The sequence below is a fragment of the Onychostruthus taczanowskii genome, unplaced genomic scaffold (assembly GCF_017590055.1).
Source record: "Onychostruthus taczanowskii isolate IOZ18803 unplaced genomic scaffold, ASM1759005v1 scaffold19, whole genome shotgun sequence".
Lineage (NCBI taxonomy): Eukaryota > Metazoa > Chordata > Aves > Passeriformes > Passeridae > Onychostruthus > Onychostruthus taczanowskii.
The window spans coordinates 7,372,364-7,398,327 of record NW_024499128.1 but is presented as its reverse complement, the minus strand read 5'-3'; the positions used below and the strand labels follow the sequence as shown (position 1 = coordinate 7,398,327).

The 25,964-nt window shown below is 37.8% G+C and overlaps 1 protein-coding gene across 3 annotated transcripts in view; it reads right to left on the bottom strand.

Annotated features, from left to right (window-relative positions):
* The window catches only part of LOC121334459 (transformation/transcription domain associated protein), a 76,658-nt gene that overhangs the window by 38,380 nt on the left and 12,314 nt on the right, over positions 1-25,964 (bottom strand). For 2 of the 3 annotated variants that reach the window (XM_041401632.1, XM_041401633.1), the window contains 27 exons: positions 24,517-24,682; positions 23,015-23,271; positions 22,220-22,420; positions 20,219-20,397; positions 19,020-19,219; positions 18,050-18,267; positions 17,733-17,930; positions 17,033-17,293; positions 15,920-16,081; positions 15,513-15,609; positions 14,942-15,063; positions 13,343-13,513; positions 12,559-12,627; positions 8,750-8,869; positions 8,312-8,431; positions 7,803-7,967; positions 7,219-7,400; positions 6,749-6,947; positions 6,202-6,330; positions 5,328-5,594; positions 4,595-4,801; positions 3,562-3,720; positions 3,341-3,475; positions 3,058-3,168; positions 2,080-2,226; positions 1,555-1,768; positions 740-865 (listed from right to left, as the gene is read on the bottom strand). In XM_041401632.1, coding sequence (XP_041257566.1) covers positions 740-865; positions 1,555-1,768; positions 2,080-2,226; positions 3,058-3,168; positions 3,341-3,475; positions 3,562-3,720; positions 4,595-4,801; positions 5,328-5,594; positions 6,202-6,330; positions 6,749-6,947; positions 7,219-7,400; positions 7,803-7,967; positions 8,312-8,431; positions 8,750-8,869; positions 12,559-12,627; positions 13,343-13,513; positions 14,942-15,063; positions 15,513-15,609; positions 15,920-16,081; positions 17,033-17,293; positions 17,733-17,930; positions 18,050-18,267; positions 19,020-19,219; positions 20,219-20,397; positions 22,220-22,420; positions 23,015-23,271; positions 24,517-24,682 — 4,582 coding nt within the window. The remainder of the gene's footprint in view (positions 1-739; positions 866-1,554; positions 1,769-2,079; positions 2,227-3,057; positions 3,169-3,340; positions 3,476-3,561; positions 3,721-4,594; positions 4,802-5,327; positions 5,595-6,201; positions 6,331-6,748; positions 6,948-7,218; positions 7,401-7,802; positions 7,968-8,311; positions 8,432-8,749; positions 8,870-12,558; positions 12,628-13,342; positions 13,514-14,941; positions 15,064-15,512; positions 15,610-15,919; positions 16,082-17,032; positions 17,294-17,732; positions 17,931-18,049; positions 18,268-19,019; positions 19,220-20,218; positions 20,398-22,219; positions 22,421-23,014; positions 23,272-24,516; positions 24,683-25,964) is intronic. The other variant, XM_041401634.1, reaches the window with a different exon arrangement.

Below are 25,964 nucleotides of genomic sequence, written 5' to 3'. Positions count from 1 at the left end.
TGTACAATTTCAGGTCTGTATTACCAACACAACTAGTTCTGGGCCAAACTCTATTATTCCTATATATCTTTGTCACTCTATTATGTAGCTGAGTTGTCTAGCAGTTCAGTAAGTACAAAAAAAAACAAGAAAAACATTTCTGCTCTTCAGAATGGTCTATATCAAAAATTCAGATTTTGTCACACAAAAAGAATAACATTTTTGTAATTTCTTGATTACTGAGAGTTTAAGACCTATAAATACATACATCTTAATACACTATCTAAATCAGCTAATAAATGAGGCTTAAAAAAATTAACAAGAAAGGCAGGAACACATAATATTCTACACAGATTCCTTGAACTGTTCTATCTCAGAGGACCTGCAGGATTTGGTTTTTTTCCATGTAAGAAGCTGCCAGTAACTTTTACTTTATTTTTTGGCTAATATCAACACTGCACCTTTTCCCTATGCACTGTGAATACAAAAGGCTACCTAGCAGATGTACAGCTCCCCATCTCCAAAAATTGCTCCCAAGTGACTTCAGGGAGCAGACAGAACACAATGAACCCCCCTCCATTCCCTTTCTCCACAGACATGACATCCCAAGCTCATCTCTCAAGTTAGCTTGAAATGCTTCTCACAGCTTCCTCTGCATCAGATCAGATTGCAATTTCCTTGTGGAAAAGGAAACTTCTGACAAAGACATGACTCATTCAGGGACATTCCCACAGAGCTGCCAGGGGTGTGGGACACCTACCAAAGAGCTGGGAAGGGTTGGCATTGGTGGCTTTTTCATAATTAGTCAGTCCCTCATAAATAACCTTCCCAACTGCAGCATAAAGGCACTCCAGCTCTTCATACTTGGAAGCTACACTTGAGGTACCTGCAGAGTTCAGAGGTATGTTTAGTTTTGGTAACATTACCCACAGAACAGGCAAAGAACAATTACACTGTCAATGAACAGTCACTAAAACATCACTGGAGTCTTACACTGCCAACAATCTAAGGTGACACAAGCAGATCCTTCATTTATATAAACCTCTTTATTATACCAGTATGTCTTTGATAATGGTGTACCACTTCTTCTGAGTCACTCAATTTGATGAGCAGTCTTACATTACTGATTTACTTTTTTTCCAAGAAAATATTATCTAAATTAGTTTCTATTAAGACACAGCATATTACTTACTACCTTTCTTTTTTACACTTATCCCCTTCCTTGTTTCAGCAAAACAGCAAAACTTAATAACTAAAAAATTGCACTTCTGAAACTGAAAAATTCTAATTGCAAAAATACATTAAATTTATAGCATGCATTTCTTGAACTAAAGTCATGACAGCCACAGGTTATTAAGCTTTTATGTCAATGGATAATGATGTATTCCACATGATTACTTCTTTCAGCTTTTCCTTTGTTAATCAGAGGTTGAAAGTGCAAGCTAAAATGGACCATTAAAGGCAGAAATCATAAAACAGAATATTAGCACATTCCAAAGAGTGCTTTATCCCACCCCTCAACCACTTAAGTTATGCAGCAATAAAAGATAAAAGGAGGAAGCAAACACCACTCACTTGGTTCTGTGGGGAAAATTCCCATCAAGCGAGACAGCAAACTGTGGACAGCTCTCAAAACCTTGGTGTTCCCACAGGTCATACAGGCTGCTACCCCTCTTTGGAGGGGTTTGAAGCTGCTCAGGATAGCAGGGGGCTGTAGCACAGTCAACAGGAAGCTTAACACCTCTAAGCCAGTGCAAATGTTGGCAAAGTTGGCCTGATTGGGCTGCTCCTAAAGAGAAAGCATACCAAAAGGCAGTGAGTAGGGGTAAACAAGAATTACACTGACTACTAAACTCAGATCAAATCTGTTAAAACCTACTAAGAAAAAAACCCCCAAAAATAAACAAACCACACCAACCAGTCAGTACTGCAGCTCTACAAATTACAACCACTGCTGCAATTCACACACTTAACAACTTATTTATTTCACTACAAAGAAAAGATTAGTACTGTAAAAATCTATATCCAGATATGACTGGTATTCAATCATCCCACATGCCAGGGAAACCTAAAGACCTACAGGACTAGAATGTTACCTACCACAGTCATGAGCAGCTTATCAAACCACTGCAACTTCAGCTCTGACTTGGGCCACATGTCTGGCCTCAAAGCTGTTTTCAGAAGGTTGACACAGCGACGAGACAGCAACTCCCCAGGGGATCCAGCAGTGTTGGAGTTGTCATTTACCTAGCAATTAATCAGAGTTAACAAAATGACACCCTTTTGGAACCAAGTCATTAATTTATTATTCATTCCATGCAAGCATGTAATTTCTTATTTCTGAAATGGTTGAGCTTAAGTAGTTTTATCAGTACAGTCACACAGCATTTAATGCATAAAAAGCTGACAACTAATAGTAAACACAGAACTGGTGTCTAAATTGCTTGCTAATTAACCCAAATCACCCATCAAAGGTGTATTTAAACAAAAGTTTCATGCCATCCTTTACTGCAACTCTGAACATACTCAACATGGTTAATCTTTACTGTTTGCAAGGTATCCACAAATATGTGCAGCTCTTTACTCAACTCATCTTTATACATAAGAGCACATCTACTTTGTGCAATGGACAGTGGGATATAAAATCCCATGCTACTTACCAGCTGAGTCTGCTGCAGGAGCAGAAGCTATAAAATTTGTCAGCCTGGAGGTACACCTAGATAATTTGTCCCATTCTAGAAAAGTTAATTCCCTCCAAATTTGGTGGAAAAACTTTAGCACTACATGCTGCAGGAAAGTAATTCCTTGTATAGGATTTTGAAAATAAATATACAATCATTACCCCTGGATACAGCCATTCCCTATAAACTCTCTAAAAATTTTGGGATGAAGTATTCTTGACATTTAACCTAGGCAACAGAACAAACATACAGTGCAGCATCGCCCAAATATGTAAATTTATCTTGAAAACAGAAACATTAGAATAATCCAAGCCTAAAGGACCGGTGTGAAAAGAGGAGTTTATGGGTTTGGCTGCTACTCCCCACTGGTATCTGCATATCAGAGTAACCACAGTACCTGGCAAGCAATTCTAATGAGGAAATTCACAACAGTGTCTGTGTGCTGCTTGTCAATGGGCTTGGCAAGGAGGGCATCAGCTCCTGGCAAGGACTGGCTCCGTCCAAACACCTGCATGCACACAAAACACCAAAGCCATCAGCCAGACTGGAGGAGGAAAACAACAAGAACAGATTTAAAATACTTGCTAAAGCTAAAACCTTCCATTTAGGGAGTTTCGAGTCATGTGGAAAAAACAATTACACTACTTAGAGTCTCTGAACAAATCCTGATTTTCTCTTACAGCACTTATTGCTCCTGTAGCTGTCCTGAATCGTTTTACTTCTTGGCCAGAATCCACAGACAATCCTCTTTTAACTGCAGATGAGGCAGAACTTGCTCCTTCTCCACTTGCACTTGAATCCATATCTGAATCTGGCTGAAATATCAGCAATGTGCATGTTAAAAAAAGGACATTAAACTGTGGAACAGTTCAATCTTTACCCATTTATTTTGATTTCCTACCTGCTGGTCTTTGATTCTTTGCAATTCCCATTTAATAACAACTTCAGCAAGATCCACAGCTAATTTTCTTTGCTCTATTGTAACACTGGGAGTGAAGCCCAGTCTCTGCATGGCACTAACCATATGCTGAACCAAGTGATGTCTCACAGGATAATAAACCTTAAAAAATGGTTTCACAGAAATGTTAGTCATTAATCAGTAACATTCTACACAAAACCTACAAGGTTGAAATAAAGCAAAATTGCAAAACAGCCATCAATCCCAAAGTTTGCTAAACCAGTACCACTTCAAATTTTGCAATATGGAAAAGTAACTGGTGCATGGAAAATAGTATTTTGGCTACAACTTTCAATAGTGACTACTGATTTCATGCACTCAAATGAACATGTTCTTTTTAAGACTCATAGTTTTTCTCAAGGACCAATCATACAATTTTTTTTCCATGCCTTTTAAAGAGCTTCAACTCACATTTGAACACACTCAGACATTCTTTCAAAAATTTTTGAGGCATCAGTTCCTGAAAAATGTGTATTATCTGTCCCTTTGGATTGCATTTTAATATGTGTTTTCAAAAATGTTCCTATGTTGACATTCTGCACCATTCCCCCATTTGTTTAATGTTTCCCAACATACCCGGGCTGCAAATAAAAGTGATCTGGCTAATCCCACAGAATATATAAAGCCAAACAAAAAAGGATTACTGGAAGATGGCAAAGAATATGGTTCTGCACTCTGTTTAAAGAACTCTTAGAGAATCTTCACAGACCTGTTAAAGGACACTGCTAATGCATGTGCAATGAATTCATCTTGCAGATTCTAACGTGACATTTGGAGTTCTAACTTCAATCATGACAAAGCTTAATAAATTACTTGCTATTAAACAGTTGTATTCAGTTATACATAAGTATCTTTACAGACAAATTATGCATTTTGAACCTAAACCAAATAAATCAGATTATGCTGTTTTTCTAATCAAACTGTTTACTTCCTTGATACAGGAGATACAGAGAGTACCCAGTAACAGTACAAGTACCTTGAAATGTTGCACTATCAAGTGCAAAATATGTACTAGTTGGGGCACTGTATGGCCCTCTTCCACAATGATTTTTCGTGTCCAGTGAGTGAGCATCTGGTGTCCATCCTCCATTCGAGCAGGCACAGCTGGAGTCAGGATAGCCATGGCCTGCCTGACAATAGCCCGGGCTTCCATTGCATGAGCTTTGAGAAGGCTGTGAAAAACCTGAACAGCAGAGCTTCTCATCAACATTAATACTGCATGCATTTACAAAAACAAAGCATTTAGAAAGAAAGGGAAACTACAACACGTTTTTCTAAGAACACAATTTTTCACTAAAGGCCCATAATTTATTAGAAATATCATGATACATCAGCAGCAGAAGCATAGAGCATATACTTCTGTTTCCTTTCTATTCCCTTTTCTTCTTCCCTCTCCTCTGTCCAATTTGAAGTTTTCCCTTAGTCCCCACATTGTGTCTTAACCGAAGGGTCTGTCTCTTAAACAAAGAAACATTCCCAATTTTGTTAATTCAACCAAAACGTCTACTTGTCTTACTTACCCTTCCTGCTCCTTTCTATACTCTCCTATTCCCAAGAAAATCTGTATTAAACATTTGGCCTGCTGCTTCTGCATTTGTTTGTGGTGCTTCAATTATACTCAGCATTCAAAACCACTGTGCAGCTTCTACCCTGAATCTTACAAAAACAGAAAGCACTCCATGAACTTAACACAAGCCCGTGGTCAATACCTGCAGAACAATCTTCTTGTGAATGGCAAACTTGGCAATGATGTGTGCCAAGAGCAAGTGGCCACTGTACTTGCAGGCTGGGTCCACGCAGGCCTTGGACAGGAGGCAAGGCCAGGCAAAGGTCATCAGGCGCCGCAGTTTGCTGTTCCTGTTCTTGTTGTTGTCGTGGATGTGATGGGGGGCATGCTCCACCAGCAGCGTGGCAAACTGCAGCAGGTAGATCCTCAGAGAATCCAGCATATCAGCCTGTTTTTCTGGATCAAGTACCTAGTTCCAGGCAGGATCAAAGAAGAGAGAATGAAGTCGGCAAAAAAAAATAACTTTTATTATTATAAAGGCAAAGTACCAATTTTTTGCTTTTTGAGCGGTTTTTAAGAAGACTAAGAACTAATTGTAATTGCTTTCTTGACTCAGTTTAGTAGCCACAAAACATCCTCCTGAAGTATGAACCTTTAAATAATGAGCATATCTGGGAACTCCCAAACTGCTAACCTATGAAAAGAAATAAAGAAAATACCTCAACCCTCATCTTCAACATTTGTTTTATAACTTCTGACTGATTCCATGAAATAGCAGTGAATTGAAAGACACTGATGCTGGGTCATGGAAAGCTTTCCTCATAAAAAGCACCAGGATTATAGCCAAGTAAGGCCCATTGCTAAAGCCACATTCCAGAGATCTGAAAACAGCATAAACTGAAAATTGTAGTCCCATCCTACTGATGACTAATGGATCTCACATTCAACATTATGAAGCAATTCAACATAACCATAATATTCAGAACAGAACAACTAAATCAAATCAGGATGAGAAGTCAAATGAGAGGAACAACTTTTTGTTTTAATTTTCAAATACTTCAATGTAAACAGATTACCTTTGTTATAAAAACACTAGTAATGCTTTCTGGATTATCTCCTTCTGGGTTTGGGGGGCCTAACAGCTGTTCACCTTCTCCTTTTTCAAAACTGTACAAGAAAGCAGGATTCAGGATATGTTGCAGCACCTACAGAATATAAACACAGCAAGTTTTACTGTACTATTATATTCTTCTAATGGCAGCAACATTCATTCAAGTAGTCTCACACACAAACCTGCATGTTGGACAAACTCACTGAGTTACACAAGGAAACTATACATAAAACTCCAAGAAAAAAGACACACACCAATTTTTTTCCCCTCTTTTTTCCTTCCAAGGGCATAGATTCTTAGAAAGTGTAAACTAAAGCAGCCAGCATTGAACACAAGATGAATTGCTGTCTCTGTTTATTATTGCTCTTTTTCAGGTATGATATTTTCACCCAAATGACTCTGCCAATTATCAAACTCGTTGACATTTAAGTAAGGGAGTTTTGTTGCCCTAGCTCCCAAGAAGAAAATTAAACCTAAATACCATGCCTCTTTGATTTAATTGCTTTAGTTACCTTGGCTTTGAGCTCATCTCCAAAGTTTGGGTCATTCAAGTCTACAAACCGGAAGAACAAAGCCCGTTTTTGGGGGATACTGTAGTTTTTGGGGATCTCTTCTTCCATGTATTCCTTTAAGAAAGTCATATTGCAGAGAAATCGGCCTGTAAAAGCTCGAAGCAACTGGAAAAGTAACTCTATATCACCATAATTCCTCCTGTGAAAACACATAAAACACAAAGCTTCTGTGAAAAAAAATACACAAACTACTATGCTGATGAAATTAATCTTTTAAAGGATCAGAGAAGCAAGAGCAGCCAGCACCACAGGCATGGTTTTAAATCTAATAGCAGTATTATGAGATATATTACACTTTCTCTTCAATAACTGCAAACCATTTTTAGTAGGCCTATATACCTTTACATTACTTTCAAAATTAAAATTCAAAAAATACATGCAGGGTCTAGAAACTAAAGATTTTTACGTACTTGCAGTAATTCAGTAAGCAATAGGCCAACAGCTTGGGCTCTTTCCAGTTTGTTGCAGCCATATTCTCCTTCCTATGTCTCTCCTGAAAAGCTTCACTCACCCATACACGTTTCAGCTGATTCACCAAGGAGTGTTGATTTGCTAACCAACATTCATCATTCTTAACAATAATACTTATGATCTGTCCAAAGCAAAACAAGACAAATGCACAGTCAACACACAAGAGATCTGTCAGGAGGAACAATGATATATGAGCACTCGCTTAAGGTCAATTAGGGGTGCTAAAATATTCAACAGCAAAACAAAAGAGTGAAATACAAAATAGTTTAGATTTTAAAAAATAAATTTCTGTTTCTGTTGTCATGCTGTCCTCTTGTATCCAAATTGACAAAAAAAGCAGAAATAATTTGAGTCTCTTTTCCCTTCTCAAAGCAGCTCTGGCTACAAACACTCCACATTTTTACAAGTGGTTTTCTATGAGCTGTAATACACACACACTCTCACTGAAAGCCTGGATGTAAGAGGCTTGTAGCTGAAGAGGTTTCAGCTACCCAGTGCAGAGACAAACAAGATAAATGAATACCTTGATAGCCTGGAACTGCAGGTCAAGACGCATGGTGGTGGTGCTGGGGGAGCCAGGTCTCACGGCTGCCTGGGCACCCACGGGCAGCAGCAGGGTGATAAATCGGTTGGGATTAGCTGCCAGTACATCCCGCAGAGGTTTGGCATCTTTATGTTTCAAGAAACTCTGTAAAAGGGGAAGAAATAATTTTAATAACCTTTAAAAGCCAAAATACCAAGCGACTATATCATCCTGTAGCTTTTATGTTCCACACTAAAGTTGCAGAGGTTGTATTTCATGTATATAAAAATAACATCTACACTTCAGTAATAGCCTTACATGATCTGGAAAGGTATAAAATCAACACTTCAGGACAAACAAATACAAAACCAGGAACAGGAACCCTGCAGTCACGAGTAAGACCACGATTAAGGACTATGAGGACATACAAGCAAAAAATATGCAAAAGGTGTTAATCAGATTTGTCAAGTTGAGGGGTTTTTTCTGGCTCCTCTCCCCACACAGCTTACCATAAACATTCTGCTCCACTGTGGATCATTTAAAGTGGCTTCCATCATGAACAACTCCACAGTCTGGGATGGATGACGTGTCAAAAACTTTATCAGTGGTTCTCTGAATGGACTGCCAGCCTGAAAAATTCATAAACCTTAAATTAAAAATGCAGAGTGTAGAGTATTTCCCACTAATTTACTACCACTCAGAAAAATACATTTGACTTGGCATTTATATAGATACAAAATGTTCAGAACTTGCATGATGAGATTTATTGATACTTTCAAAACTTCACTTCTAAGGGTGTAAGGCAAATGTTAATACCTCCTAAAGGCTTGAAGAGCATATTTTAGCATCAAATGTTCTCACACCATATTTAAAATATTATAATTATCATACACTAATGTTTAAGACTATAAAGCAAAAATTTCAGCAATGTTAACTTCCACTTTTACCTCAATTAACATTGCTCGTTCTGTTTTCATAACAACTTCCAGAAGAGGCTTAACCAGAGTCTGTGGGGCAGCTGGGATCAGATGGAATAAATTTATAATTGCTGAACAAATCTTCATTTCCTACAGATACAAAGAAACACAAATAAATGTTACTGGCTATAATGTACAAAAACAGTATCACACATCTTACTTCTTTTTTTCCCTCTGTATTAGCATAGCCAGCAGCCAAATGCAAAAGGTCAATATATACACAGCATCTACTTACCATAATGCACGAGAAATTGCACCTGTGGAAGTCTGCCCTACCCTCTCTGGTAATATCATGGTTTAAATTTTATTTTTCTTGCCAGTGGAGTGGTGTTTTACAGGTAAGAGCTAAACACTGTAATGACACTGCTGATGGGGGAGTTACAGAGTGCTCACTGCTCTACACCAAGTGGGTCAAGCCTCAAACAGCCAGACCTTCCCCCTAAACCATTTCTGCTATACAACCCACACCCCCAGGTTATACAGGAAGAGAGATTCAGCTTTGTCACAGCACTGTTCAGCCTGTCTCACAAACAGCTGGTTACTATAAAGTCAGCCCTCTTCTCCCACTAGATATGAAATTCTCCAGGAGTCCAAAATCATTCTGCATTTTTTTCCACTGTGTGATTTAAATAGAGACTATTTCAGCTAGCTAAAGTGGAGATTTCCTTCAGTAAGAAAAGGGAAAGGAAGAAACAAAACAACGAAACTACCCTCACCATCTCTCTAAAACCAAGTTCCAGTAGCCAAGATGATTTTATCGAGTGCATTACATTTTTTCAACTGAATTTAAACACAAAGCATTGGGCTCCACTCCTTTAACCTGATCTGCCCAGACAGACCCCACAAGACCCCTCTCATGGACTGAAGTGCAGGGCTGAGAATACATAAAAACCTTTTGAAACCACTTATGCCTTCACAGAAACTAAAAATCCTGCTCTTCCTGGTACAAACATGCTCAACATCCTTAACTGCAACGTGATCAAAACAGCTCTGCACATACTGAGAAGACAATTCACAGCACTGCACTCAAAGGCACAGTGCACTGTGCCCAAAACACAAAGATAAAACTAACAAACCACAAGTTAAAAGAAAAAATAAAACCAAACTAAACAACAACAAAAGAAACCATGACAACAAAAAAAGTTCCTGGTGCCTGCACTGAGTTTCTCACCTCTACCCCTTCCGTGGCAGGCTGAACCAAAACAGAAGTCACAGCATGAAAGGAAAAAGCCCACAAAAATATCAAAGAAATGTACAAATCAGCACATGCCATTCTTCAGGCTGCAGTCTAACTTCAGCTCAGTTACTTCCTCATCTCAAACGGAAGGAATGGAGACAATGAGCATCTCATATGCTCCAAATTGTCCTCCTAAGAACTAGGATGAAATTAATCCTTTTTTCCACTTTTACATTGATCAGACATAGCTTCTCAAATATTTGAAGGGAATAAAAAGATAAAGTTTTTTAAGTCAGTGGAAACAACATTTTAGCATCTTTGAAGACAAATTTGGCCACCATCTATTACAAAACCATTTTCAGTACTTGAACTACCAAGTTACAAAGTCCTCTAAACTCCTCCTAGGCTGTAATGCAGAATTTCCACCATGGAAATTTCCATCCTCTCACAAAAAGCAGCTGGAGGCAACCATCTACTCAAAGCTTATTCCTTAAATTACCAGACATGACCTGAAATCCCATGCCTTTCCTTGGAGAGACAAGGAAGAGAGGAAGAAATATTTAAATCAAATATTTTATTCCCTGGACCAATGAATTAGATTTTAATCACTACTTAATATATTACATTTTAATTTGCTCATTTTTCTAAACAGCCAGATCACAGCTCAGGATCACAGCAGGACTGTCATAAATTATTTAGGTGAACAAGGCTTAGTTATTCTGATACCAGTGTGGATCTTTACAACAGTCATAACTATGCAGCATTTCTAACTAATTTTTCAGTTTGTCTGTAGTCACCATTTTCATATGAAAATTCACTCCACAGACCTTTTAACTATTCTGTAAGAGGCTTTGCTGACCAGCCTTTATCTGCACAATGCTGGAGAACTGCCTGACACCATCATCAAAGGGCACCTTCATCCCATGCTGCTGGAAAAGTATGGAATTCTTGGAACAGCACCAGCACAGGGAGGGAACATCAGACTTTCCTGATGTTCAGTTCTGCTCTCCACTGAGTACTCAGCAGCTCCTCTACTCAACCACAGAGTCTGAATGATCCAGTCTACTCCCCAACACTGCTTTTAATGAGTGCCTCAGAGGCTGGAATCTCACTAGGATCGTGAAGACAGGAGAGAAAGTGAAATGCCAGCTGCAATAACTGATCACCAGTTTCACCATCCCTGGTTTTCAACAGCACAATATACATACAGACACATGAACACAGCCTGCCACAGCAACTGTACAAAGACCAAGCTGTGTGCTCCTGCAGTTTCTTAAGAGTTTTTATTTTTAAGGAAACTTTGGAGCAACAACTAGGAAGCAGAAGAGTAATATACAATCAGCTTTGCATTGACACAATTCTACTTGAAATGTTTCCAGACATCTCTTGTCCCTCGAGATGTGCACTCCCCAATCAACATATCTCTCTAAACACATAACTACACAGAAAACATCAAAAGCAGGGGAATTCCCAGCTAAACATGACTTAGTGACAAATAAAAACAGTTCTGGAGGTGCCACATTGTGGTTTAAAAGATTATTGCTACAAAAAGATCTGCAAGATATCTGTAATCATCATATTTGAGGAAAAGTGAATCCCAAAAGTACATGAAGGCCTTAGAACTACTCTGGCATGAATAAAATGAGGTTAACTGAAGAATGCACAGTGTTTTAGTTAAAACATAAGAAAGCAATCTTATTCTACTTCATTAGAGAACATCTAGGTCTAATATAAAGCAATGCCCAAATTCAGATTAAAAGCTCTCCTTGCAAAGACAGGAAAGAGAAATGAAAAGCCATTAAGCCATTTCCATGTTTTGAGGGAAATAAAAAGCCAATGTAATTTCATTCTAATTTGAGAAACAAAGACTTTAATAGAATTCCCCCCGTTTTTTCTTAGGTGCAATCATAAATTTCAACATTTAATAAAAGCATTTAGTAAAACATTAATAGAATTGTGGGACCTCTGGTAATGCACAGGAAGCTGCACTGAAGCAGGAATTCCCATCAGTATTGCTAAGAGCACACAGTACTGACATTACACTGCACAGTTTTCCATTTATAAGAGAACTGATCAGCTTCCCCTGTTTCTACACTGAGGCCATTAGTTTCACTGGGAGAGTGATTTTAATGTGATCCCAACTAGTAAATATTGAACTTGGTTTAAATAAATTAAATTTTAAATTAACTGGGATTATGTTATCATTAAGTATAATTTTCAAAAGGCTATATTATGAACATCAAACATATTAATAAAAAATGGGGGATTATGCTGTTGAGCTCATCAGCCATTCCAGTGAAGAACAGATTTCTAAGCAGAAAATCCTGAGGGGGAAAAGAAATACAAATGCTTGAGCTGCTGCCACACTAGCCCAGAACAGTCTCTAAAGTAACCACTGTCAGCAGATAAGAAGCTCCTCTTACTGAGACTTCTAACAGATATTCAATATTCTATATTCAATTCAACAAGTCTGTTAGCTTGCAACAAAGCATCAGTGTGTAATCAGTTATGGCAACATTTACAACTGAATGAGTTCTTTAATTCCAAAACATTAATAATATTTATTTGTTCTCTTCTCACACAAAAGCATTCATTAACTTACATTTCCATCACTCCGTTGTCCACCTTTGTGTGTAATAACTACAACTTCCATCCATTTACGCAGGTGTTGCTACAAAGAAAGGATAATTAATATTATTCTTCTAATTAGACTGTTCCATTTTAGCATATGCTACAAGAGAAAATATAGAGGAAGAAATAATTCTTTGAAGGAAACAAAGGGAAGAATTATCATTATTTACATTCCCTCAAGTTGAAAATTTTACTGTTGCTAGAAGTCCTCTCCATATTCAAGAAAGCAGGGATTATAAGTACATATATATACAAAAAACTTAAATCTGATAGTCTTACACTCTTTGATGATTTGCTTGATGTCTATGCATTTAAATACTTAAATATTCATGCTAAGGGGATAAAGAATTCACATATTCAGTTTAATCACTGCAAATACAGAGAACAATACCTCCCAAAATTTTATAAATCAAGAAAGCACCAAAACAGATTAAGTGCATTGAGAAGTAAAATTGTTAAAGGTGAAAGTGGCACCTTGCTTAAAGATAAATTTGTCCAAACAAACCTTAGCATAACTAGTTATGTCTTCACTAAAAAATAATATCTCTTAACTTTTTGGTTTAGTAGTCCTTTAGCAATTTATTCAAAATGTTTAAAGAAATTGGGGTTTTTTATTAATAGTGAAACAAAAATCTTTTACTTCCAACATATACATTGAGTCACTACTGAACTTATTTGATTTTTCACCAATAAAAATAGTAGCCAGAAGAAAATTTCTTCTGGAAGAGCTACAATAAAAACTTGGATGGGCTTACCATCATCTGATCACAGAATTTATCATTGAAAGAGTTTGGGAAAAGTCTAGTGACTGATGTCAGACGATTCACAACGTTGAGGGTCAGACTCCGATAGTCTCCCAGCATCATCAGCAATGGTCTCATGTGGGTATGGATTTGATCAACTTCTATGGTAGCTCCTTCCAAGAACTGCAAGACAGTGCACAATTAAGATACAGGTGGAGAGGGACGTGACTTTTGTGCAAGCATTTTTCTTAAAATAGATTCAGCTGACTTGACTTCTTTTATTTTGTGCCTTCAATACAATACAATCTAACGCTGGAAATTGACACAGTGACAAGATGGATTTGGGAAGCACCAAGGTATTTGTGACACACAGTAGGACATTCCATAAAATAATCAAGTAGGAGATTGTAATTACAGACAGACTGAAAATCTGCTACAGCTATAAATTAAATACACAGCTATGAACAAATTACTTAGACACTCTGTTAAGAACTGCCTGTGAATCTGGCTGAAGGGAACAGAGCAAATTCCTATGTTACAATCTGCATGCATCCTGAGCAACAGAAAAGGTCAAAAGAGCCTGGCTGCAAGTAGCCAGAGAGAATATTTCCTGTCATAACCAAATATCCTGTGGGCAAGAGTTTATCCCAGGGGAAAAAAAAAAAACAACCAGACAAATCTGATGTATAGGTCAGAACAACCCCTATTTGCTACCCCTCAACTCAACTGTGTGTTAACAAGCCATAAATGATAAGTACATTCTCTCTCATGATCACAGTGACATGAAAAGTCACACAACCTCTGGCCAGTCAATGGCACAAACAAATGCAAACCACCAATATTACTGCAGTTACATTCTCTGTTCTATGTCAGCCCATCCACCCAGCATTGCAAAGAGGTTGTAAGTAATTTCATTAGCTTTTTTTTTTTTAATTTAGAAGAATGGAATTAAAATCATGCTGAAACAGAATTAGGCACAGCTATTGAACAACAAATGGCAATGAAAGAATATCCTTTCCCTGTCCTTCCAGCTTTTAGAGATGATAATGTAGCATCCACAGGTCAGACAGGGCAGTGTAAGGCAGGGACACTAATTCTGACCTCAAACAGGACAGCCAGTGTCCTGTTCCTTAAGGTAACCATCACACTGTGATGCAGGTCTAACTCTGCTGTCCAGCTTTACTTTTCCAAAACCAACTATGGGATCTCCACCACTTCTTTTAGGAACACAAACAAAACATGGGAGGAGCTTTTACAATAAAGCCAAGCCTGCAAAACAGCTGAGAAGGACTGAAGCTGTCTAGAAAAGAAGACCCATTTACAAAGACTAGTCCAACAGAAAGAGGGAAAGACTGCACAGAAATACTGAAAGATTAACCATGGTCCTTATCCAAAAGCTTATAATTCTTAATTGCAACCTGGATAATTCTTTATGGAAAAGTTCAAATTGCAAACAAACACATCTGACACAAACTTTTATCAGCATCACTAACAAAAGCTGAACAGAGCAACAATATTTCCTGTAGACAACTTTCCCAAGAAGTCTTGTACCAAGGAAGTAAAGCAGAGAGAACAATGGCCTCAAAAGGAATGTTGTTTTAATACAGTCACCTTTCTCATGCATGCTTCTCCTGCCTCCTGCAGCTCGTTATTTGTTGAATTCAGTGCCTTGAAAAGTGCAGCAATGATCTTCTCTCTTGACTGAGGCAAGTAATTGCAGGCAGCTAGAGCATCTGCAAATATCAAAGTAAATTTGTTCTCTTTGTTAACTCAATTTCAAAGGAGAGAAGAAAATAAACCCTAATTCTACACTGATTCTCTTATAGTTTCTTTTTATGTCATCTCAAATTGCAGACAGCTAAAGTACTGTATGCATTGCCAGAATCAACAGGCATCATAAAATAGTAAAAGAATGAGAATTCTATTAACATTCTATAGTTTTCCTAATACTTTATAACATAACTAATCTTAAAATATTTTGGGTTCCTTTCAGAAAACTGAATTCTAGTCATTAAGAAGGCAGCAATACTTTCCCATTATTCTCTCCATTAAACTGTAACCTCAGGAGAGCAGTCATCAGTCTTCCAGTGCTCAGGTTTTCTGCTGATCTCAGGAAGCAGACTGCCCATTGCTCACAAGGACACTTAACTGCATCAAGTCTTGTTTAGGAGGTTTAACTTACTTAAGGCTGCAATTCGCAGAGGTACAAGTGATGGAAGACTTTTGTAGCACGGCAGTTTCATTAGGGCAGCATCTTCAGCCTCACACAAATTCAGTAACTAGGAAAAAAACACACAGTCATTTTAATATTGCTACTCACATTTGAAACACCACTATCTCACCCCCACCTTTACAGACAGCTTTTCATCTACTGCATTTTGTTTTTGTCTAAACTCAAAACCAGAGGATCTTCTGCATTGACTGCTGCAGGCAAAGCAGACTTCACTTGATGTTTCAAAACAGAAATTCTTGCATTTCAGTCAAAGTTTAAAATGCAAAAAGAAAAATATGTATTTTTAACAATGAAAGTACTAATGCCATCATACAGAAACATCTACATTCAAAGATGAGAACATAAAAACAAAGTACCTCTGTGTAGAAAACCTTGTGTTCTACAACATTCAGATCCATTGTAAACAATCTGGGCTGCAGAGTTGTGCAAAATGTATTTCCCTCCATCAAGCCAATCTGGGCGTTTGCAGGTTGGTGCCGAAGCAAATGTTTTTTAGGAGGAACCATGTCCTGGAGTACCTACATGATGTAATACAGATTACTGAATTAGCAGCTATTGAAATGACCCCACAGACCAAGAAGACCCCATTAGTCATGGCTCTAGATTTCTATCAATTTTCTACTGTCGCTTCACATGTGTCTTGAGCAAAAATTAAGCTAGAGGAAATTCTCTGAATTACTTTGATTCACAGTCAGTTTGCAAAACAGTTTAACTAATTACAGTAGCTGTAATTAAAACATATTCTCTGTGAACAGATCAGTGATATTTAAGAACTTCACACTAACATCATGAACAACAAAGAAATTCATAGACTGAAGCATTTCAAACAGTCAAGTAACAAGAATATTTTAAGCTCCTAAAACATCAGAAAACAAATAAAGTTAGTGTAACTTTTTTCCATTACATCAACTTCTCACTTTCCTCACTAAACAGCTTTAGCAAAGATATAACTAGGGAGCTTCTCAGCATAATCTGGAATGTTGTCATGGACCTTAAGACTTATGTGTATTCAATTCTCTTCCAAAAGACTAAACAATATCAGTTTTAAGGAGTATCCAGCCAAAAGCTATTCAACCAGCTTTGAATTTTATAGTCTCTTTCTGGATAGGGAAAGTCATAGCAATAATGCCACATATTTAGAGAATAACAAAACAGAGTATCAAAATGTACTGCAATATGGCCTAGCCTGTCTGATTGGTGGCAGGATGAGCAGCCCATAATTTAAGGAAGTAAATCATCCTGAAGACAGCATAAATACTGGCTAAGAGTCAGGCAGAGCCTGTATGAATCTCTGTACTGCTCCAGCCATTGTGTATGTTTGAACAACAAAACTTAGCAAATGACAAACATGCTATCAAAACACTATGAACTTAATTCACTAGTGTGCAAAAACATACCAAGAAAGCATTTCTGCAAATCCAAACTGGAAAACAACTTTAAGATGGGGTTCAGTAAGTATTTCTGCTTACCTCTTTATGTGGCTCCATGATGACTGTGACACTTTTCCCAGTGACCTGTGCAAGCACTTGCAAGGAATGCATGGCTTGTTTTCTCACAGTGGAGTTTGGAGAGGTCACTTCTCGAACAAGGTCATGTGTGACATGATGGAAAGACTTTTCCTGTGCTGCAAGGATTTCTTCTGTTTTTTCTTCATCTTTTAAAGGAGTTGCACATCTAATCAAGAGCTGTTCTAATGTGGTCTTTGCCATAGCAACTGCTCCATTGGAAACCTGAGGCATCAGAGATCATTTTTATCAGCTAAGTACAGAACTAAGATCACAAATCTACACATTACTCATCAACTTAGAATTTGATTTTGATGAATCCTGTGATTTCAATTTCCAACTAAGCTTAGGGATTCCCTGGAGGGATTCCGTGGTAAATGACAGTGAATCTGTGTTCTTTTGTGATCTACATGCACATTTCTACTCTGAAAGCAGCAAGTGTAGTCTCAAAAACTTCAGCAAAGTTAAGTGGAAAAATATGACCTCATTTCTAACTTCAGATCTTGAATTGAGTTAAAATGACTAGAATTCACTAACTCTTGCAGGTAAAACACATTCTGAAGTTCAGCAAAATCAAGATTACTATGAGTTCAATCTGTGTGAATTTAAGGCCAGAAATTTTCCCCACACTATTTGATAAAATTCGATTTGATAAAATTCATACCTCTCCAGTTAGGTCCATCATAACGAAGAGAAGTGCCTTCAGGAAAGTCTGCTGGTTCTGGAGGACCCAGATCAGTGGCAGCCGTTCCATAAGAAATTTAATGGACACAACACCTCCTAGTTTAGCATACCAAGCTTGCTCGTAACAGCAAGCACATAAACGTTCCACAATGTATGAAAACAAGGGAAGCTGACATGCCTGGAAACAAAGAAATTGGTCAGTCTCCTTTTCTCAGCTTTTGGTAGACTCCAAAATTTTAGAAGCAAAATGGCATTGGCTGAAACTCAATCATTTCAATACACTTTTGAAAATCTTACCCTTTCCTTTGAACCCAAGATGATGCTTGCAACATCAAATATCACTGCTAGGGCCACCTCTCCTATTTTGCAGAGCTCCTTCTCCTCATATGCCATGCAGATGGCTATGGCATCAATAAGCACCAAGGGATCCATGCCTTTTGACCCATTTTCTTCACTGTGAAACATGGCTGTGCTAGGCTGGCTCCCAACCTGATAGCACTGCAGCAAGAAAGGACCTGGAATTTGTAACAGGGAATGGGAGGGGAGGGAAAATAAAGATAAAACAATGGATATTTCAATATGAATAGTCTTTTAATTAGATTTTACTACTCCTCGGACTAGCTCATGGCAAAACCAGTAAGCCCTGTGCCTATTTGCATATAAATGGATTATAAGGCATCCTTCACTTCTAGAAGGAAAAAAGATTACATCTACTTGAACATTTTCTTCTATACACTAGACTACGCACTGCAAGAAGATTAATTAAGAATGAAGAATCAGTTACATTAATGTGACAATGCAGAGTGATATGCTTATAATATGCCTTTTACCAAATTATTTGTCATACAGCCCAAACAAAAAGTTTTCTTCTTGGGATATAAGACACTGCAATGCTCCAGCATTTACTTAGTTCCCCTAAAGGTCCTTCAAAACCACAACTGGAAACAACCTAATTAAAGACCATCTGCAAATAGTACTGTGAGTATTACGTTACACAAACGCTTTGGAACTGTATAAGCTGTTCCATGCTGCAATTATTTCATTGCTGTAGCATTTACAGAGCATTATTAGGTAACTGATTGCCTTTTAAAATTTGTTTAATAATTCCCACTGCTGTAAAGAATTAAAACACAATTCGACCGTCAAACAAAAATCCAGTGCAGTTACCCAGACGCAACTGCAATATTGTGATTTTTAAAACAAGCAGCGTGTGTAAAAGCACCGAGCTGTGCCCAGGAGGCCCCAGGAGCTGCGTGCCCTCACTCACCGCACTGCTGAGCCACGGCCACCATGGTGTAGTGGCGGATGAGGCTGGCCACGAAGGGCAGGGCGCTGGGCCGCAGGTCCTTGATGACGGCCGACATGAAGGCCCCGGTCAGGGCCTGCTCGAACGTCTTGCGTGCCGGGGTGTCCTGGGCCTTGTAGCGGTGCGAGATGATCACGCTGGGGATGGATTTCTCTGTGAAGCTGAAACACAAGGCTGTGCTCAACAGAACCCCGAACTGCAGCACCCCCAGCTCAAACTGCATTCAAAGTTTGCTGTCCATACCTAACTCCTTCTCCACCTCCTGTTTTACCCTCAATTTGGTAGAGCTAGACCAGTTTGCTCAGTACGAATTAATTTTGTCAGCCACTGGTCTCCAGCATGATGGATAGCTCAATTTCATCAGGAACATTTAAAAGAGTGGTTCAGAAGAAGCCACGTATGTACAATAATAGGTATACAGGCTTCACACTGCAACTCAATTACAGAATGTCATTTTCAATATTTTGACATTTTTCCCTTTTTTAAAATGACATTTGATTTTAATCTTGAACGATTGAAACATTATTTATCAAATCACTGCCCAACAAAACTTATTCATTGCAAAGCTATATTTATGTCAAGTCTAACAAGCCCAAACTGTGAAAGCTACTATGCTCTTTAGCTACACTTACTGCATTGCAAGAGTCAAAGTCAGCCCACACTTCTTGGGCAAAAGATGTTAAGGTTGTCTAAAAGCAATAAACTCGTGAAATATCAATGACTAAAATTGCAAAACATGTAAGAAAACCTCCTAGAAAAGGCTCCCACACCAAGATAAACAGAGGCTGCGTGTGACTATGCTATAGCTTAGTCACTAAATGAAACTGAATTTTCCCTTTCACTTTCACTTAAGTAAAAGCTTACATGTACATACAAAATGTCACAATCTAAATTAATCTCTAAAATACAATTAAGCACCAGAATATTCCAATTATTTAAATATATGAAACTAAAATTAATCATATTGATCATATGTAATAGATTATACACTGGGCTGTAATTAGGGAAAGAAAATTAAACTATGAAACATTAACATGTCACTGGCATTAAAAAACATGCTAACAAAACTTTTCATCAGCAGGCAAAAACCCCATGAATTGCACAGACTAATTATTGTCTCTAAACTAGATTGCTCCAAAGACACCATAAATTTTACATACACATTTACGTTTAGAGAATTGTCATACTTGGGGTGTGCAAGGAGCTGGTACAATGCATGTTTGTTATCATCCAGGCTCATCATGGCCACCAGGAAGCACTTGATGACCTCCCAGGCCTGCCTGCGGTAATAGGGCTCCGTGTTGGCGCTCTTCAGACAGTCCAGGGCCGTCTCGATTGCCTGGAATGGGACAAGAGAATCCACACACCTCTTACTCTTGGCATTTACCACAAGGTCATTAATCAAAGGAATGGTATCATTAATATATATTAAAAGTAGCTTTCAGTGTAGGCACAGGTTGGACTGCCCGAGTTAGGAAATGCAGAGAGAGCCTGAGAGTGTGGCTTGAAAATGCCATGGTGTTTTCTGTGGTTTTGTACTTGCCAAGTTTCATGGCAAATACCTCCACAGTCAGAAAGCATTTCAAGTTATGAGTGAGGTAAACCCTCACTGTGTCCCTCCCCTTTCCCAAAAAGTAATTTCCCTTGTCTTGCCTTCAGCAATAATTGCTGTGTCTAATCCCTTTACACTGTATGTATACAATGCATTTATACCCATATATAAATGGTACCTTTCCATGCATGATGAAACGTCCCTGCAAGCAACTTCTAAACAACAGTTATTTAATGGAAATAGTACTCTTCCATTGCAAGAAGATTTAATACATTCGAGAATACTTCTAATCAATCTTTTAAGACATTAAGATGATTAAAAAAGGGGAGTACATCTCTTTGGGAAATTTCTATTTTGTGCTTATATATATAAAGATAATACATAAAAGTACAACTGCCTAATTTCTATCCTTCTCCCACAAAAGACAGGAAGATAAATGAGATGGCATTAAGTTAAAAAAAAACATGCACAAATTGTTCTGGAATGCATAAAAAAAGGAATTATCAATTGCAAGTAAAATCTAACCATCCATGCTTATTAAGTTTATGCAGAAAAAGCCCCTGCTGTAAAGTGGGCATTTTCCTTCCCTAGCATTTCCACTTACTTAAGTTATTGTCATCCTAAGTTTTTATCACAGCATCTCAATGAAAAGAAAAATTAGTTTTGTACAGGCCACAAAAGTCTACCAATGCATTAAAAGAAAAAAAGGATTTCTTGTTTTCAATTTATTCCACTTTTTTTTTCATTTTTACTTTGGCATTTCCTTTTCTTACATACAAAATGGTCAGCAGATAACATTTTCTTGGTCAACATCGAGCAGCGGAAGATTGCTCCATATCAATGCCAGATGCTAAAATCCTTTGGAAAACTTAGTTTTAATTAAGCCTAGCAGGACAGGTAAATGTCAGCAGCTACAGTATTTATACGTATTCAATAAATCAGCTTCAGTACAGCTGAAATCGGTAGAGAAATCAGTAAATCTGCATTTTAAGAATCACTTTTCCAAGCTATTTTTAATCCTGTTGGCTGGATGGAGCCAGAGAGCCGCTGTCAGTGAAGAAAATTGCTTATCACATTCAGATGGTATCTACTTATGAAAGTCTAATTGAAAAGGTAAGCCTTAAAACTCCACAGACCAAATTATCTCCAAATCCAGCTTCAGTCTCAGAAATTAGATTGCTGTAATTAGTGAGAACTAAGCACTTGTGATACACCGTTACTGCCAGATGAAAGCCAGTACAGTACAAAGTGCTTCTAGAGACAACAAACAAAACCAAATCACTGGAGTCATGAGAATAACCACCACTGAAGAACTTCTACAGTAAATTTCTGATACATTTCAAAAAGCAAATAGGGACTTTTAGATGAGATTCCTTCTCCTAACCTAAGCAATATACCAGGAGTTCCAACCTTACTCATTCTGTGAAAACATTTATTTGGGCCACTTTAGCTCCCTAGCCTATCACTTTGTAAGAGCAGTACAGCATGCCTAAATCTGTAATTTTGGGGGTGAAATCTTACACAGTTTATAGGAGAAATCACAAAAGAACTTCCAGACAGATATTTTTAAAGTTAGTTTCTCAGCATTGAAAGTAACTTAAGCCCTTACCTTTTCCATTGGGAGCTGAATGGATGCTTTACAGTCTGAAAATTCAATTGTAATACTGGGTCCTTGGATTTCTGTGACCACATATTGTAGTTTCTGTGATTCCTTCAACATCTTCCTGTTACTTCCACCAAATTTCCCAAGCACACGATAAGCCACATGGGAGATGCTGTCAGCAGGATTGCGCAGGGTTCGCCACAGAGCCTGGGGGTTTAAGGTACACAGGCAGGCCAGGCTTACTTCAACATTGTTCAAGTTGTAATGTAAAAAAAAAGTTAAGGAAAACACTTGATTCTTGTATTTGGGTAACTGACCCTGCATAAGTTCCTTATCAAGGCTGAGTATCAGCAGTCTCAGTTCATAACAGCCCAAGTGCTTTGTAACAGGGTAGTCCTAAATGCAGTTTTAGATTTAGACTACTGTCATCAGCTACAAAATCTTTGCTATCTTGGAGTGTAGTTTCATGTTTATGATAAATATTAAACAACATTGTTAATTTAAAAAGCAAGCCAGTTAAGGCTGAACTGAATTAAGATCAGAGCTAGTTTTGAAATACAGAAGCAAATAAAGTAAATAGAATGTAACCATTTAACAAAGTATATAGGAGAAACAATTAATTCACTTCTAAATTTTCATAGTTTTGGCACAACACCAACTATCCTTCTACACTCACATCAGACTGGTATGGGTTTCATGACAGATTTTTCATGTTTTTGTAACCAAAGCTTCACACAAATTTCTGATATTATTCAGCAAATCAATGACCTCTTGTGGTCTAAGAGGAAACAGCACATTTACCTGCATGAGCTCAGCTCGAACTGGCTGAATGTGGTCATACAGAAAGTCTGGCTGCAAGTTATCCACACACAATTCCAGAGTTCTTAAGCCCTGGCTAACCAGGGTCTGGGATCCATTGAGGGCTGACACCAAGGGGTCCATGAGCATTGGCAGATAAGGCAGCAGCGAGCTCAGACGAACGGGCACAGTGAGGCAGAGCTCCACAAACAAGTCTTTCATGTGCTGTTTGTGAAGGCCACTTTGCAACATATTAAGTCCTGAAAGTTACGGATAAGTTATACACTCACAGGAAAAAGACACAGTTTGCTCTTCAAAATTGCTATTTCCTCAATTCAGAAGAGCCTGACGTCTTTAAACACTGTAGAGCTTACAGCTCTGTAAAGAATGGATTTACAAAATATTAATACCATTCATTATTCTAACTTACATCTAAGGATGTCAGGCAGTGAATGCCTTTTTTATGTACACACATATAGAAGAAAAAGCACCTCTACATATTTTAAAGTTTTATATTAGACTCAATAAGGCAGTATTTGAATACTGCAGATAGAAAAGAAAAACGATAATTTGACTCAAACCTCAGCCTTCTAACAATAAAAAATAAACCCTCACAGAACTTTTTTAAAAATATTTTGAATCCTGGAAAGAAACATTGAGTGAGTTCAAGCGCATTAATTGCCCCATACAGACTAAGCACCCTCCCCAAGTGATTTTTCTCCCCATAAAGATTTAGATCTCCCCATAAAGATATAGACATAGTCTATAAATCTACTGACATGAGTTTTACATAATGATTTATTGATAACATATATATTTGCTAACTACAATAAAAACTGTCCCTACAGCTGTAGATCTGAACCAGTCTACAGTCCTGGAATAGTTTTGATTAGCTTGTCCTTAGGTTTAAGTAGCTCTCCACATTTTCTTGCTCACTCTCAGTATTTCTGGAACACAGTTCTTGCAAGCATAAATGCTCAATTAATCAAACTGATTGTTATTTCCATTTCTCTTTGCAGTCTAGCACTACTTGAATTTCTATTTATCATGCCCTTGCAAGTGCACACACATGCCCTAAACTGCAGAACAGCCAGAGCTTCACTGCCGTGCTCTCCCCACAAAACCAGCAATGGCCTGGCAACGTTGCTTCGCCTACTCACTCATCCCCCAAATGCTTTATGCCAACAAAGTTACCCATTGCAAAAAAAAACAAACAAGTAAAAGAAACAAACAAGAAAACCCCAACAGCCCCACAATGAAAAGAAGAAAAACAAGCAGCAGAAATTGTGACGCAGCCAAAACTATGGAGCCTGAAGCAGCTGACAGTAAATGAAAACAAGCACACTCAAGGTATTTTAATCAATCACTGAACTCAAAATCAGAAACTACTTATTAGAGGTAGGGTTTTAGTTTTGAGTGGTTTTCAACTACATAATATAACTTTATTACTACTATTCACATAAAAAAATCAGAAGCTGGAGCAGGGAAGGAAGGCGTTGCTCTACCTTGCAGTAAGTTTGGTAACAGCGGCAAGAATTCTTGGTATAACAGATCATGACTGCCTCCTCCAATAGACCTGAACAGTGCTCTGAGCAGCAGGAAATAGTTATAGGGCTCTTTGGCAGTCTGTGCAAGTTCCATAGAGCTGTTCACAATCTTGTGCAAGTGTGGCTATAAAGAAAATAAAGTTTGAGGATTAATAAAATATCAATTTTGTCATCATCATACTGTACAAGAGTTTAGCATGGGATTCTGCAAATCTGACACAATGAGGAAATATTTCCTCTCAAGTACCTGGGAAGGGAGAGCAGAAATCTGAGGAGTCAGAATGAAAGAGAGGACACCTAACAATATTAATTTACTCCTGATCTAATTTCATTGTTAGTTCTTAATTGTTGTGAATGGTAAAATTTCATTTTGAAAGCAAACTCTCTCAAGTAAAACAGGCTATGGAGCTGGTGGCCTTGAGCAGAGGACATGAACATCTTGCAAGATTCATTAAAAATAGTTGATAAATACCCGTATTCTCATAGACCAGATACAAAAAGCAACATGTCTGGATATTATTAACATCTAAAAAGCTTTCTACATTGCTATGCAAATGCTGCAAACAGCCTTCATCATTCAATTAAATTGTCTGCCCAAGGCCCCTACCATTCATCCTGCAGAAACAAAACAAAGTAACAGAAGCATGAAACTGTGAAGGTAGTAAATTATACTCTTCAAACTTCATCACCATCTTATAAAATCCAAATGACCTTGATTCTGATGACAAACTGCAAGAATTAAAGCAAGATTATATGAATATTGCTTCATATTACTGCTAATTTTCAAAGATTCTGGGAAATTGGTAATCCCCCTCTGTTCTACAGTTACCTGTATCAGAATTTTGTTTGGTACAAAGAACAAGGAATTAAAACAAGAGAAAGTATGAGAGGACAATCAGTGTTCCATTAAATTCTTAATGTCTTTTCTAGATACAGGCAGCTGCTGCTTTTATGAGCAAAGTGCACCTTGCTACAAGCTCAGCATTTCTAAATTCACTGAATAATGAGATGATCTCATCAACATAAATAGATCCTTGGAATAGAAAATGTCAGTAGAAAGAATAGGATTCCTATAAGCCCAGATTTCCCAGGAGCATAAAAAAATCTAACTCAAGAGGTCCACGTCACTGAATATGACATGAGTGAACAAGATTCACCAACACACAAAAAAGTGCTTTCAATCCAAGCAAAACTCTTAAGTTAATACAGTTACAAAGAGAGAAAACATGCAAGAATTTAGGCATGTCCTGACCATGAAGTTATATGGGCTTATAGCAATCACAGACCACAGTCATGTATCAGCCATTTATACTCAGAATTAGTACATCACTCCATAGTTTCAAACATGATGAAAATATTCACAGAAACCATCTCTTATAAACAAGACAACGTACTTGGAATTTGGG